This window comes from Choristoneura fumiferana, chromosome 18 (assembly GCF_025370935.1).
Source record: "Choristoneura fumiferana chromosome 18, NRCan_CFum_1, whole genome shotgun sequence".
NCBI classification, from domain to species: Eukaryota; Metazoa; Arthropoda; class Insecta; order Lepidoptera; family Tortricidae; genus Choristoneura; species Choristoneura fumiferana.
The window spans coordinates 2,338,573-2,351,841 of NC_133489.1; the positions used below are offsets into that span (position 1 = coordinate 2,338,573).

At 39.6% G+C, this 13,269-nt stretch overlaps 1 protein-coding gene across 1 annotated transcript in view; it reads right to left on the reverse strand.

The window, feature by feature from the left end:
- Positions 1–13,269, reverse strand: part of Obsc (Obscurin) — a 99,959-nt gene that overhangs the window by 47,466 nt on the left and 39,224 nt on the right. Inside the window, exons 5-11 of the mRNA XM_074101964.1 lie at positions 8,676–8,768; positions 4,905–5,025; positions 4,231–4,412; positions 3,018–3,171; positions 1,886–2,887; positions 1,219–1,653; positions 566–808 (exon numbers count right to left, since the gene is read on the reverse strand). Of these exons, the coding sequence (XP_073958065.1) occupies positions 566–808; positions 1,219–1,653; positions 1,886–2,887; positions 3,018–3,171; positions 4,231–4,412; positions 4,905–5,025; positions 8,676–8,768 (2,230 nt within the window). The remainder of the gene's footprint in view (positions 1–565; positions 809–1,218; positions 1,654–1,885; positions 2,888–3,017; positions 3,172–4,230; positions 4,413–4,904; positions 5,026–8,675; positions 8,769–13,269) is intronic.

Genomic DNA, 13,269 nt, shown 5'->3' on the forward strand with positions numbered 1-13,269 from the left:
AAATTGACGATAAACCTCATTTACAAAAAAAAAATACAATCGTATTTGAAAAGGTGTATGTAGTGTGCTGTATGTATGTAGGTACAGAATGCATATAGATGTGTGTATGCACGTTAGATGTAAGTGTTCTATTGTGAATCGTGCTGTGTATTTTCGTGCGTAAAGTGCAAAACACAAGTCTGATAGTTATTGCTTCCTTTTATGTCAAATGGACCCCCTTCAAACTTTGTAGCTTTATTTTCTTAGAGCCTTTTGCAAAACGCATTTTTGAAACGCGCCCTCAACGTGCGTGAAATGTGCGTTGGCAGCGCGTTTTCTTTTCATAGAGCAGCCCATGGCGTGTGTATCGCGTTCATATTGATAAAGACGCGCGCGCATCGACGACGGGCGGTGTGCAAAGGCCCTTAGCTAGAATTAGCAATGCATTTGAAAGATAATAAAACGCGAATTTTACATCGTCAGCCTCCTTAAATCAACCTCGCACGTATTCCAATCTCAAATTCTCCACCAAATTCATAAATCCAATCAATTTGCTCAAACCACACGTAAATAAAGAAGAACTTACGCTCATGGACGACCAACTGCGCAGTGCAATGCGCATTGCCTTTCGTATTCTCCACCATTGCGGTGTACAGGCCACTGTCATCCTCCCTACAGTGCTGCAAATACAACTTGTGGTTGCCGTCGACATCTGTGATGCTGCAGCGGTCCATCAGACGATCAGGGAAAGTCTTGTTGTCCTTCAACCAGGTAACCTTAACGGCTTCCGAAGAACGAACCGCGCACTCGAAAGAGGCGTTCTCACCGGCTGAGAAATCAGAAGATGGTTAGGAGAGTCCGTACGGTTGGTTTTAGTTTCTGATGAACGTTGGAAGTATCTTTGAGTAAAATGAAGTTTGATGTTGGTTTTGTCGTGTTTAATAGCCAAATGGTTTCCCTAATACAAATAAATCTATTATTCACTCTTATGAAGATTTTCTCACCAAAATACCGTCGTTACTTTTGTGATCAACAAATATTTCAGAATTGCATCTTTTTGATATAACGCATGGTAAAAACTTGAGTATTTCAGTTGTCACATCTGGACCGTACGGACTCTTTAAAGAAGAAGTACTACGAAGCGTTAATACATGTGTTGTGTAAGTTAGTTATCTACAAGCATATGTACAAGCACTAGGGTGTGAGGTGTTTCTACCATCGACGTGTGCAACCACTTACGCTCAATATTCTGGCCTTCCAACGTCTTCGAAAACACTGGCTTGCCATCTTGGAATTCGGATTTGGAGATTTTCACTGATTGATATTCCCCAGAGCTAATAGATCCGTTAGCAAGCTTAGAGTACTTGCTCTCGGTGCCGGTTTTGGCACTTTCGTAGCTGGATTCGATGGATGTTTCGTTTCTGCCGTTTCCGATGCCATATTTGGCGGCTATGCTGTCGAGCTTGCTGGTGGTTTCAGATTCAACTTCGATAGCGTTCTTGCTGCCGTCTACAGTCGAACTGGAGTATTTGGATTCGTAGCGGGAATAGGCACTGCCTTCCTGAGAGGCCTCGATCTGGGAGCCGCTCTCACGGCGGGAGTAGCCAGAGCTCTCGTAGGCGGAGGATTCGTAGCGACCGCCGCTTGATAATTTGCGAGAGCTGCTGGAGTATTCTGGAAATGGGAAGCATTGATTGTTACTATAGCTAACAAAGTAACCACAATGTTAAAAATTAATAATGGGTTTCAAATTTTTCTGACAGCTGTAGGGTAATCATCCTACATGAGTTTATTTAATTTTGTGTCATGAAGTTTATACTCTTAGACGATCTTGCTTTGACTATTTTTATTTTTTTGCTGCCGTCGTCAAGGAAGATTTATAAATCAATAGCAATCGGACACTCACCTCCAGATAGCCGCGAACTGCGGTTGTATCTCGACATTTCGTCGTCCTCTACAGTTTGGCTGCTTGCTTTTCCTTCTTCGGTAGTCTCGCCAGTGGTGCTGGTGCCAACCTTACTCTCTACAGTAGTCGATTGTTGGACTGTCTCTTCAGACTTCTGCGTAGACTGTGCAACTGATGTCTGAAAAGACTCCTGAGATTCCTTTTCGGTTGAAGATATCAAAGTTTCTTGAGTCGATGATTGAGTTTTTTGTTCATCTGTGGTTGCTTGTGAAGTCTTTTTCTCAGCACTTGATGTTTGTGCTGATTTTTGTTCTGTAACAGCTGCAGATGACGCTTGTTCAACTGTTGCTTCTGATAACTTCTGTTCAACTACTGTCGCCTGTGATGACTTTTGCTCAACTGATGATGACTGAACAGATGCCTGTTCAGAGCTTACTTCGTAAGAAGACTGAACAGTTTGTTCAACAGATGAACGTTGAACCACAGTCTCCTCTGAACTCTGTTCAACGGAAGATACGTGAACTGATGACTTTGATGTTACCGAAGATTGAACACTTTCTTCGATTATCTCTGCCTTACCCGATTTTTTACCAGCTTTAATAGTTGACCCACTAACAATCGAACTCTCGTGAGTCACAGATGATTTAGTTTCTAAATCAGATGTGACTTCACTCTTTGCGCTAGTGACCTTTTCACTGACAACATCAGCTACTTCTGTTTTTGAGACTTTTCTGGCTGCTTCGTTCTCTATAGACGCTTTTCTTTTGGCTTTGAGCTGCTGAAGAGACTGTTCTCTTGTGAGTACTTCGTTAGTCTCTTCTACTTTCGCTTTTTTGTCTACAACTTCGACTTTGGTCCGTTTTTCTTGGACTTCTTCTGCTTTGACGTCCTCTGTATGCTCTCTTTTTTTGGTCTTCTCTTCTGTTGGTTCTGGAGAGATTACTTCTGGTTTTTCCTGAGAAAGAACTTGGAGGTCGTCAGCAGCGTGCTCGGCGAGAGCAACTGGAAGAAAAAAAAAATGATTTAAAAACTACTTTTGAAACCATAAAATAAATATTATTATGGCTATTTTTTTACAAAATGAGATGAAAATAGCATCTGTTAATACAGGTACTGTAATAAGAACACTTACCAACGTCGCTGATATTCTGCAAGATCTCCTTCAACCAGTTGTTTTTGATCTGTTCTTTGTGAGCCGCTAGAGTCACGGACAGCGGCGGCGACTTCTGATGGAGCTCAAACTTGAGTGGTTCTGATGCAAGTTCGTTTACTTCAACTTCTGGTAGCTGAAATTTATTTAGATATTGATGATTAAAATTATTTTTTTAAATTATATCACAGGATTAACAATTTAAGATTGTAAACCTTAATGGCCATTTTATTGCTAAAAAAAATTGTTTTATCTAAGATCTACTTTAATGAACGCAGGATTAATGAATGAACATAGATTTTTTTCTTGCAAGACGGTCTAAATGCGATTCCAGACGCTAAATATGATTGAAATCCTTAACACATAGACTTAAGTTATAAGTAGTTAAAAATAAAATAATACCATAATATCATTATTACCTACTCGTATTTTGACTGAGCTCAGAGGCTAAATTCATTAACTGAAATAAATAGAACTCATTTTTCAAATCCAATTGAGCCATCAGCCATTGGCAACAAAACGGTACTGATATTCATCACAAAGTTCCGATATAACTATAGCTCTAAATTTGCACCAACTAAGTGGTACAAAATTACGCAAGGTCATAAATCGCACTAAAACATTTACTATCCTGTCACTCTAAATAAAACATCTGGTTACGAAGCTACCGTATCTGCACCGGAAACTGAAAGGACTAATGCACGAATGATCTAATTTATATAAGTATCTCCAAGCAAGTAATTCGGCGCTTCACTGCCAAAGTCTTGGAGTTCTAATTCAAACGCCTTTTGGAACAAGTCCAATAAAAAGATGTAATCGCGTAATCCTGTTTGGGAAAGACAGCTATAACTGAATGATATTGAAGTACGTATAATGCATGTTATTGACTTAAATCAATGTAATGTTTTACAGGTTTTTGATTCTTGGGCTTAAAGTTTGAGAATGTCCTCCGATTGGAATGAATTTGGTATAAGTTTTGCAAACAAGGCAATGTTTCGTCAGAAACACAGTTTGCCTTCCTATATTTTTTTAATTTGTTTGATTTTAGTAACAGTAACATGCAGTAACATAACCTCGTCGATTTATTTGCAAGCGGTAGGAGAAGTTGCATCAAAATATTATGTAGGCATCGCAGAGACGTTGTTATCATGCACATACACCTTCCATTAATCCCAAATTGATTCTCAAATCTAACCTTGATGATGTCCTTGAGCACAAAGACGGAACGATCGTCGGAGACACGTTTGACCTTGCAGATAAGAACCCTGGCTTTGAAGAGGAACAGATATCGCTCCTTGGACTTGCCGTCAGCGTCGGTAACAGTGAACCAATCGTGGGTCAGCAAACGGCCGAGCTTGTATATATTTCCACGGTACCCTGGAAGATGTTAATGTTAATAATGATTATTAGTTGGTTTTAATAACTCAAAGGGGAAAATAATCTTTGAGATTCGTAAATACGCGAAAAGCAACCGTGGCTGGCCATGACACTCAGTAGTAAATTTTGAAAAATGGCCGCAGAATCTGACGGTTGGTTTTTGCAGGTGGAACTGACATCCGAAGGGGTATAAACGATGACTTCGTTGTTCGCCTTGTTATCTGTCAATAAGATTTTTGAAACTAACTATAACCTTTTGTTTACTTTAATATTACCTTTTCAATGAAGGAAAACATTTTGAGCAAATCTGTATATATACCAGGGAAGTATTTCAATGGTGAGCGTGAAGTTCCCAATTCTCACTGGGCTCGCATGGGAACTCTTAAATTGAGAGAAGGTATCTGTTCAGCAGTGAGACGTATAAATAAAGGCTGAAGATGAAGTGAAGTGGTTTGATGACGACGAGGAAGTGAGTGAAGTAAAGGAGCTTACCTTCGATGCTCGCAATGAACTTGTTGTCAGTGGCTCTGTTGGGGACGCCGAGGAATAGCTCGAGGGCTTTCTGGAGATCCGTGCAGTCTTCGCCGAGGCGTTTCGAGTATTTTACTAACTCCTGTAAGAAATAGATTTGTCTTTATATAAAGCATCTTTAACAATTAATCTTTACAATTGATGTTGACAAAACATTTCAATGATGTTCAATTTGCAACGCCTTAGAATTGCCAAGGTAACATTTAGGCAATAATGTTCCGTTATTTGAAAAATATCAGTAGTAAATAATTCAATGTTTTATTAAATGTTCTAAATGTTAGAAAAACTAGCATTCCACCAAATTTCGTACTATTCCCAATCGTCCGAGCCACTTTGCACTGCGTGCTTCTAAGATTATCAACCATTTATTCATCAGATTTTTTCCCCAGTGGAATAGCCCCAAATTATACGACATAACACCGCTAGTTCTCGCCATTAACCATAGCAACCAGCCATCCACACTAATCCATAGATTTGTCCAACCATCGCGTATAGCTCGTTAACTCTAGAATTTGTGGGCTCGCGGGTCATCGACTTTATTATGCAACGGAGCAAGGAATGCAATTTGGCACACACTGATAAATTATGAACATAGCATTATCGGCTGAATAATAGTCGTTGAACGTAGCTTAGCTACAGACCAAGCAGCTGTTGTTGGTTTGTGAAATGAATTAACCAATGAGGTACATACGAGTACATATCGCATGTTGAGAACGAAAGCGACCCAATTCAACATTTTGCAAAATTGAGTTAATTACTAAACGACATTTAAAGGCATACTTCACAATGTGGATAACTGAAAACAGCCACATTTTAGTCAGAAGAGTACAGAATGATATCGTTGGTCTCTTTATCACACTCCCCGCCTGGCGTTGGAACGACAGCGCCCGCTTCAATATTGCGTCACAATGGTACCAACTACGTGTTACCGTTATTTTAAAAGTGACCTAAAACTGATTGAGTTGGAACAGATTCCTATAGAGTCCTAAATATCGTGAAAACTAAACTGACTTTATAAGAGTTATCACGACAGTTACGAAGTATGAAATGGCACAGGCTATTCATCATCATTCTTAATACTAAAATGACTTTTTAAATCGTCTTTTTTTAAATATTTTTTATTTAAATGTTTTTAATAACCAAGCAAAATACTGTAATCGTGATGAAACAAGGAAAAGTGAATTAAGCACACAATTTTTTTTTTAAATAGATCATTTACAGTGAAAATTATTTATTGAATCAGGCGCTACTTTGCGGAGGTCCATATCAATTAACTAAAAGAAAATAAATTCTTTTAGTTCAGTAAAAGTTATGTATCTTCAAACACGAGGAAACCTGAAATACAATCACATTTAATATGCGATTTGCCAAAAATTGGCTTTTTTGAGTGAGTTTTTTGAGTCCTGCTGGCTCGTGCTGAGGCACCGACCGACTTCAGACTGGTAGAAAATTATTTTCATGGTTTTTTGTAGTAGGTTCAATTTTTTGTTATAATTTTTTTTTAGAATAATAATACGGACTCATCTCTTCCTGTGGGTAGCGTAAAAGGCGACTATGGATCTGGCCTGAGAGTGGGCAGTAGCGTTCTCTTTTGTCAACTACGAACTCCGCACTCCATCATGCGCTATGTGGAGGGCGAGGGGAAATCACCACACTATTTACCCAAGAAAGTCGTCATGAAGGTTCACTGCTGATCCTCAGACGACCACTACACTCTTTCAAGAGTTGTGCGACTTAGAGGAAGTTTGTGATAGTTAATAGTTACCCCCTATTTCACCACCCATTGATTAAATTTATTTGTTCAGCAGTGGCTTCTTACAACTGATGATGATAATGATGATGATATGAATATAATATGGAATCCGTGCCGTGTCTGGTTTTAGAAAAGGACGTACCCATCTCTTCCCGTGGGTATCGTAAAAGGCGACTAAAGGACTTTATGTGGGAGTGGACAGCAGCGTCCAATAGATTAAGAGTACTTACATGGAATTACCAACTATGAACTCCGGACTGTAGCTTTGCGATGTGAAACCACCCCACTATTTTCCCACGAAAATCTTCATGAAGGTTCACTACAGGAGGGCTACTACGAAACACGAAAATCGAAGTTCGTATCGCACCGTATCTTTCACTGGCGTATTAAATAATATATAAGCATAAGCGGGACGGCGTAGTAAGCAATTCAATGGTGCGTGTGAAGTTCCCAATCCGCACTGGGCCCGCGTGGGAACTATGGCCCAAGCCCTCTTGTTCTGAGAGGAGGCCTCTGCCCAGCAGTGGGACGTATATAGGCTGGGATGGACTCGTAGTATACTAGTATTAGTAGAAGTATATAGGCTTTGATCAATCGTCGATCACGACCACTCTGTCACGAGTGTAGCGACTTAAAAGATCTTCGTAGGACATGAATTGAATGGAATTTGGCACTCTAAACGTTTCAGTTTAGTCGTTAACTATTTTATTACGAGCACTAACTAGTTACTAATGTCAAAATGCGGTAACAGCAGTTTATTGCATGCATCGCTTTGAAATACCTCGCCATTTGTTAACATGTCTTGCTAATTTGACAAGTACTTACTTTAAACACAATGTACAGTCACTTACAAAAACATATTTACAGACAAATTTGTGAATTTTGTAACTTTGACCGTACCTATCGATATATTTGTAGTTGACTCTACTTTTAACAAAGTTTGTGTTGTTGTCACGGTTGAATTAATTATATCAAATAGTGCATACCGTTGTGTTACTATAACTGAGTTGCTGACGGGCATTTTTACTTTAAATAGCGCATTTTTTTTCCAGAATTTAATAATTCTGGGTTCTCCTCAAGCTAGGGACACACTTATCCCATGTACGCAACGAATGCAATGCATTATGAAATCTGGACCCTGATATTTGTATGCTTAGAAACATACTTATCATAAGTGTGTCCTTAGCTTTAATCAGAATCACGAGCACTAGGTATAGATTTGGACGAAAAAGTGTCCCTAATTTTTTGTCACTTTTGTGCCTTTTTTCTCATATAGTTTAATGGGTCGTTACGAAATGGACACATAAAAATTGGGCATTTTTTTTTCTTCGTCAAAATCAATAGTGCTCGCCATTTTGAGTAAGGAGAACCCAGAATTAGCAAATTCTAAAAAAAAATCCCCATTTAAAGTAAAGTACAGTGAGGGTAGGCTGCGATAAGGCTAAGTTCGGATGACAAGCGCTTAACGTGCGTTTTGATAACGTTATTAAAATGCAGGAATGGTATATTATCAAAACGCGCGTAAAGCGCTTGTCATCTGAACTTAGCCTAATGCTGCCTGGGCCTTGTTTCTCAAAGCTTACAAGTCTAATATTAGTGTTTTGTCTCGTACATTTAATGAGAAAATGAAACAAAACACTAATATTATTAGACTAATCGTAATAAACTTCGAGAAACAGAGCCCTGCCCTGCTGCTGCTAGTGGCGAGTGCTTGCGCGTACAAGTCAACGCACGTAAAAAGAGCTCTGGGTGGCTAGTGGAGGGAATAAGTTTGCGCATCTGTCAACTAACAAGCCAATGGCGTGACGGCCGCGCGCGCTCGTACGCCCCCTCCCGCGTCCCCCACTGCTCCGCCGCCAATGTCCGTATTTCGCTCACTACGCAGGTATATCGCCAGGAGCACTTTTTACGTGCGTTGATTTGTACAGCTGCTAGCGCTGCCTACTACGCTGTGGTACTTAGCCAATCCTTAACTTTACCTTGAGAAGAAGCTGGTAGTCGTTGATCCGTTGTATTGGAAGCTTCAGATGCTCGGTGATGCCCTTGTCGTCACCGAGGTCGTCCGCTAGGTCCTGCGGGGAAGAATAAGTTATTTTTCATCACACTTGCTCGTAAACAGTGTCGTAACATGCAGGCTACCTTGGTTGCAACCCCCCAAATAAAACCCTCGACCTTAATGTGCTTGTCATGAAACCCGTGGTCGGTAAATGAGTCATTACCCGTACTAATTTGCTTGTCATGAAGCCAAGGTCGGTAAATGAGTGTGATACTGCATGGCGTGCTGGAGCGCGGCGCGCGCACGTCGGGCACATGCTGCGTGGGGTGGGGCGGCGCGGAGGCTGGCGCTGCCAAGAGCGCATTGCAGCCAGCAATATCGGCAATTTTTGAAAAAATCATTTTTCTTTTACAAATATACAATTTTACTCGCAAATGTGATGAAAAACATTGTATGTCGCACGGGCGGTACTAGAATTACGAACATCGACTCATTAAAGCCCTCAGTCTTCGACTTCGGGCTTCTAATAGACTCTCGTTCGTAATTCCTTGTTTACCGCCCTTAAGACACAATGTACTATTAAAGCTGTCGAAAGATCTTCAATATAAAACTAACGAAAGAGCTATGACAGTACCGTAAGACATGGCGCCGTAGTAACTTAATTTTCATGGTTGCATAATTTTCTTTTATGTGACAAGTGAAATGATGGGCGTTTTAGCTGAATTCAAAAAAAGAGGATGTTCTCCATTCCACTATCTTTTATGTGTTATCGCAGTTTTTTTTTCTAGGTTTATGATTTTTCTAATTTGAAAGTAGGTGCTTCTAATGGTCCCATTTAAATTAGATTGAGGTGTGACCTAGCTTTTAAGTCATTATTAATCAAAAACGAGCCTACTCATTTCCCAAATGGCGGGCAACGCATCTGTAACTCAGCTTATGTTATGGATGTCCATGGGCGGCGGTGACTGCTTGCCATCAGGTGACCCGCCTCCTCGAACTCCCCCTATCATATTTGTATAAAAAAAGCTATGTAACTAAGATTAGTTACAAACATGATTTTTGGAATCGGATAATTTTTTGTTATAACTTTTGCTTCTCCTAGTCATTAGAGATGAACTAATTAATGACCTAATCATATTCCCGTAAAAATGATGAGCATAACACGCTAAGAAGTGGCACGTTAAAACGCGTCTGACGACACAGGAAACCACCTACACTTTGTTTACGTGTTATTCGCAAATATTCCAGAAGCTTCCTAATTACTGCAAGTTAATTGGGAAGACTTTAGACCACTTTTTTTTTTTTTTATGGTATAGGAGGCAAACGAGCAGTGTGGATCGCCTGATGGTAAGCGATTACCGTCGCCCATGGACACCTGCAACACCAGAGAAGAGTCACAAGTGCGTTGCCGGCCTTTAAGGTAGGAGTACGCTCTTTTCTTGAAAACTTGAAGTTTGACTTAGTAAAGTTCTGTAAATACGAGGCGTTTTTAAATGAACCCTCTTGATATTATAAACGTGAGCTCATCATCATTATCATCTCAGCCGTAGGACGTCCACTGTTGGACATAGGCCTCCCCCATAGACCTCCAGTTGCTTCAGTTGGCAGCGGCCTGCATCCACCGTGAATCCGGGTCTTCGGCGGACGCAAAAATAATTGGATGAATTTTGATGCAGTTTCTTGTGTAAATAGCTGAACATCCTGTGCCCTTAGTGTAAGTTTTCGGTTAAAAAAAACCCGACTGCCTTAAAAACTAAAACGAAGAAAATAAGTCTAGTGGTCTAGAACTCTGTCAAAAAGCTCATTTAAGGTTTTTGAGCTGATTATGATTTGAATGGGTCCCGACTGTTGAACCATAAATGAGCTTTTTGACAGTTCTAGACCACTAGACTTATTTTCTTCGTTTTAGTTTTTAAGGCAGTCGGGTTTTTTGATTTTATAAATTTAATGTTTTTTATTTTATACTTTTTGATATTTCTGTGAAAATAGTAGATTAAAAGTATTATAACCCATATATATTTAGAATGGGCTAATTATTAGCTTTCATTTGAATCCCATATTGTTACTATACAAAATATTTTTTTTATTCCTTCGCCATATTTTTTTCGCAGACGCCATATTGAAATATTATATACCCTATGTCACTCCGAGAGTTATGACGAATCCAATGATACCTCATATGTTACAATCCGTAAAGCCGTTTAGGCTGCACAGAGGACCAAAGAAATGGACATACATACCCACATACATACATACATATCGATGGTGGAAGTCTCAATTGACGTAAGGGACAAAATGCTACTTTTCAGGAGAGCGAAAAGAAGTTTTTGGTAATTTTCAAACCCTCACAGCATTGTTAATGTTTAACTTAGCAGGACGTTATAATTACGTAAAATCTTGAATTTTCTTGCTTTTCAACGTGAAACTATAGACATTTTCGTAAAAAGCTTAATAAGAAAAATAGCTGTCCCTTACGCCCGTGACATACGGGTGTCATAGCCCCTTACACCCATAAACCGTAAATAAATAAATAATTTAGTAACCGATTTTTGGTCTTATAGGACATTTTATATTTTATTTGCTACATATTTGGACGTAAGTTCCTGTAGAAAAATTAAAAAAAATGGTGAATTAACTCAAAGAACCACTTTAATTATTTAAAATAACGCGCAAAAGCCATAATTTTGTACGTCCCCTTAAAAAATATGTAATTTGTAACATTTTCTTTAAATGGACATTATAAGTTAAAAGTTAAATAAAACTCAAATAAATTTTATAACGTTTTAAACTTTCGTGATACTCACTCATAGTCAAAATACCACCAACGGGACTTATCACGCTAACACACACGAGTAATATTTACCTCGACGTTTCGGCAACATTGCAGTGGCCGTGGTCACGAGTGACCACGGCCACTGCAATGTGGACTGAAGCACGGGGACTGAAGTGGGGTGTCAATTCTGCCTAGCAGCGCGAGTCCTTCGAACTACCCGCACTTGATCACTAATAGTACCAGCATTCGTATCACGAACTACCCGCAATTGGTGATTTTTATTTGTCACCCCATCACAGCGACTCACAACACTCATCCCGACGTCGACACTTATTAATAACAGGATTTCACGAAGATGAAAGCTTATATCCATCGTCCCGGTTGACATTTTTATGCTTTTTTATTTCAACTGCTTCACGTACCATTCTTGAGTAGAAATGACGTTCCGTGGACAGAATTTTGGGATTGTGAAGCTCAATCCAGTGGTTTGGTCCTGACTCCAACAAATGCTCGGCTATGGCTGACTTGTTGTTTATAGCTGAGAGGGTCAAGGAAGATATTGCAGCTGTTAAAAATCGCCAAGTAAATAAGTTTTTATCCCGGAAAATAGCATAGTTCCGGGGGGTAGCGATAAACGAACTGATGATGTTGTTGATGACGATGATGATGAAATGATTTTCACTACCACCACTGGCGTACTAACTCTGCTTGCTTGCATTATTGCTTACATGCTTGCTTGCTTGCTTGCATGCTTGCTTGCATGTTTGATTGCATGCTTGCTTGCACTATTTCTTGCACATTTGGGAGTATTCTTGCTTGATTTGTTGTTTGCATGCATGCTTGCCTTCTGGCTTCACGCTTGCTTGCATGCATGCTTGCACTATTTATGCTTCCTCTAACACACTGATTGCAGCTGTGAGGGAGTGGGACGCCAGCCCGCTTCATGAGCGCTGGAGGAGATACCATAGACCTGTCATCGCGGGATCGGGGTAACCCGCGATGTTCATCTAACCCAGGCCGATAAAATTGCATGTTTGTTGATTTGATTGACAAAATTACATGCTCACTTGCAAGCCTGCTTAGGTGGTTGCTTACATGCTTGCTTGCTTGCTTGCATGCTTTCTTGCACGCTTGCTTGCACTATTTCTTGCACATTTGGGAGTATGCTTGCTTGAGTTGTTGTTTCAATCACTACAAGTTCTAAAAACCATCTGTTTTGATGCCTCCTACGACCTAACATTAACAAGGTATTTTAATGAACTAAAAGAAGCAAGCTCGGTATTTTAATTTAAGTCACACCCATAAAGTAACCTCAGTTTTTAAAATGTCTGTTTGTTACTGTCCCTTACGACCAACAATTTACTCTAGTTTTAGCTTTTGATGCCCCTTACGCCCATAAGAGTATTCCTTATTTTATAAGTTGCTGTTGTTTAATGCCCCTTACGACGTACCAATTACACCTTTCTTTAAAATGTCTGTTTGCTACTGCCCCTTACGACCGACAATTTACTCTAGCTCTTGCTTTTTATACCCCTTACGCCCATAAAAGTATTTATTATTTTATAAATTGCTGTTTTTTAATGTCCCTTACGACGTTCTGATTATACCATTTTTAACCCTTACCATACATAATTAATTATACAGGCCAATTATTATTATGTATGCATCATCATCTCGGCCTATATACGTCCCACTGCTGGGCACAGGCTTCCTTTATTAGGATCTGTCAGGACAGCTTAAAATAAACAAAGTAGCTAAGAGAAATTTACCTCAACATCCTTGACTGAAATTCCATTACGGAAAT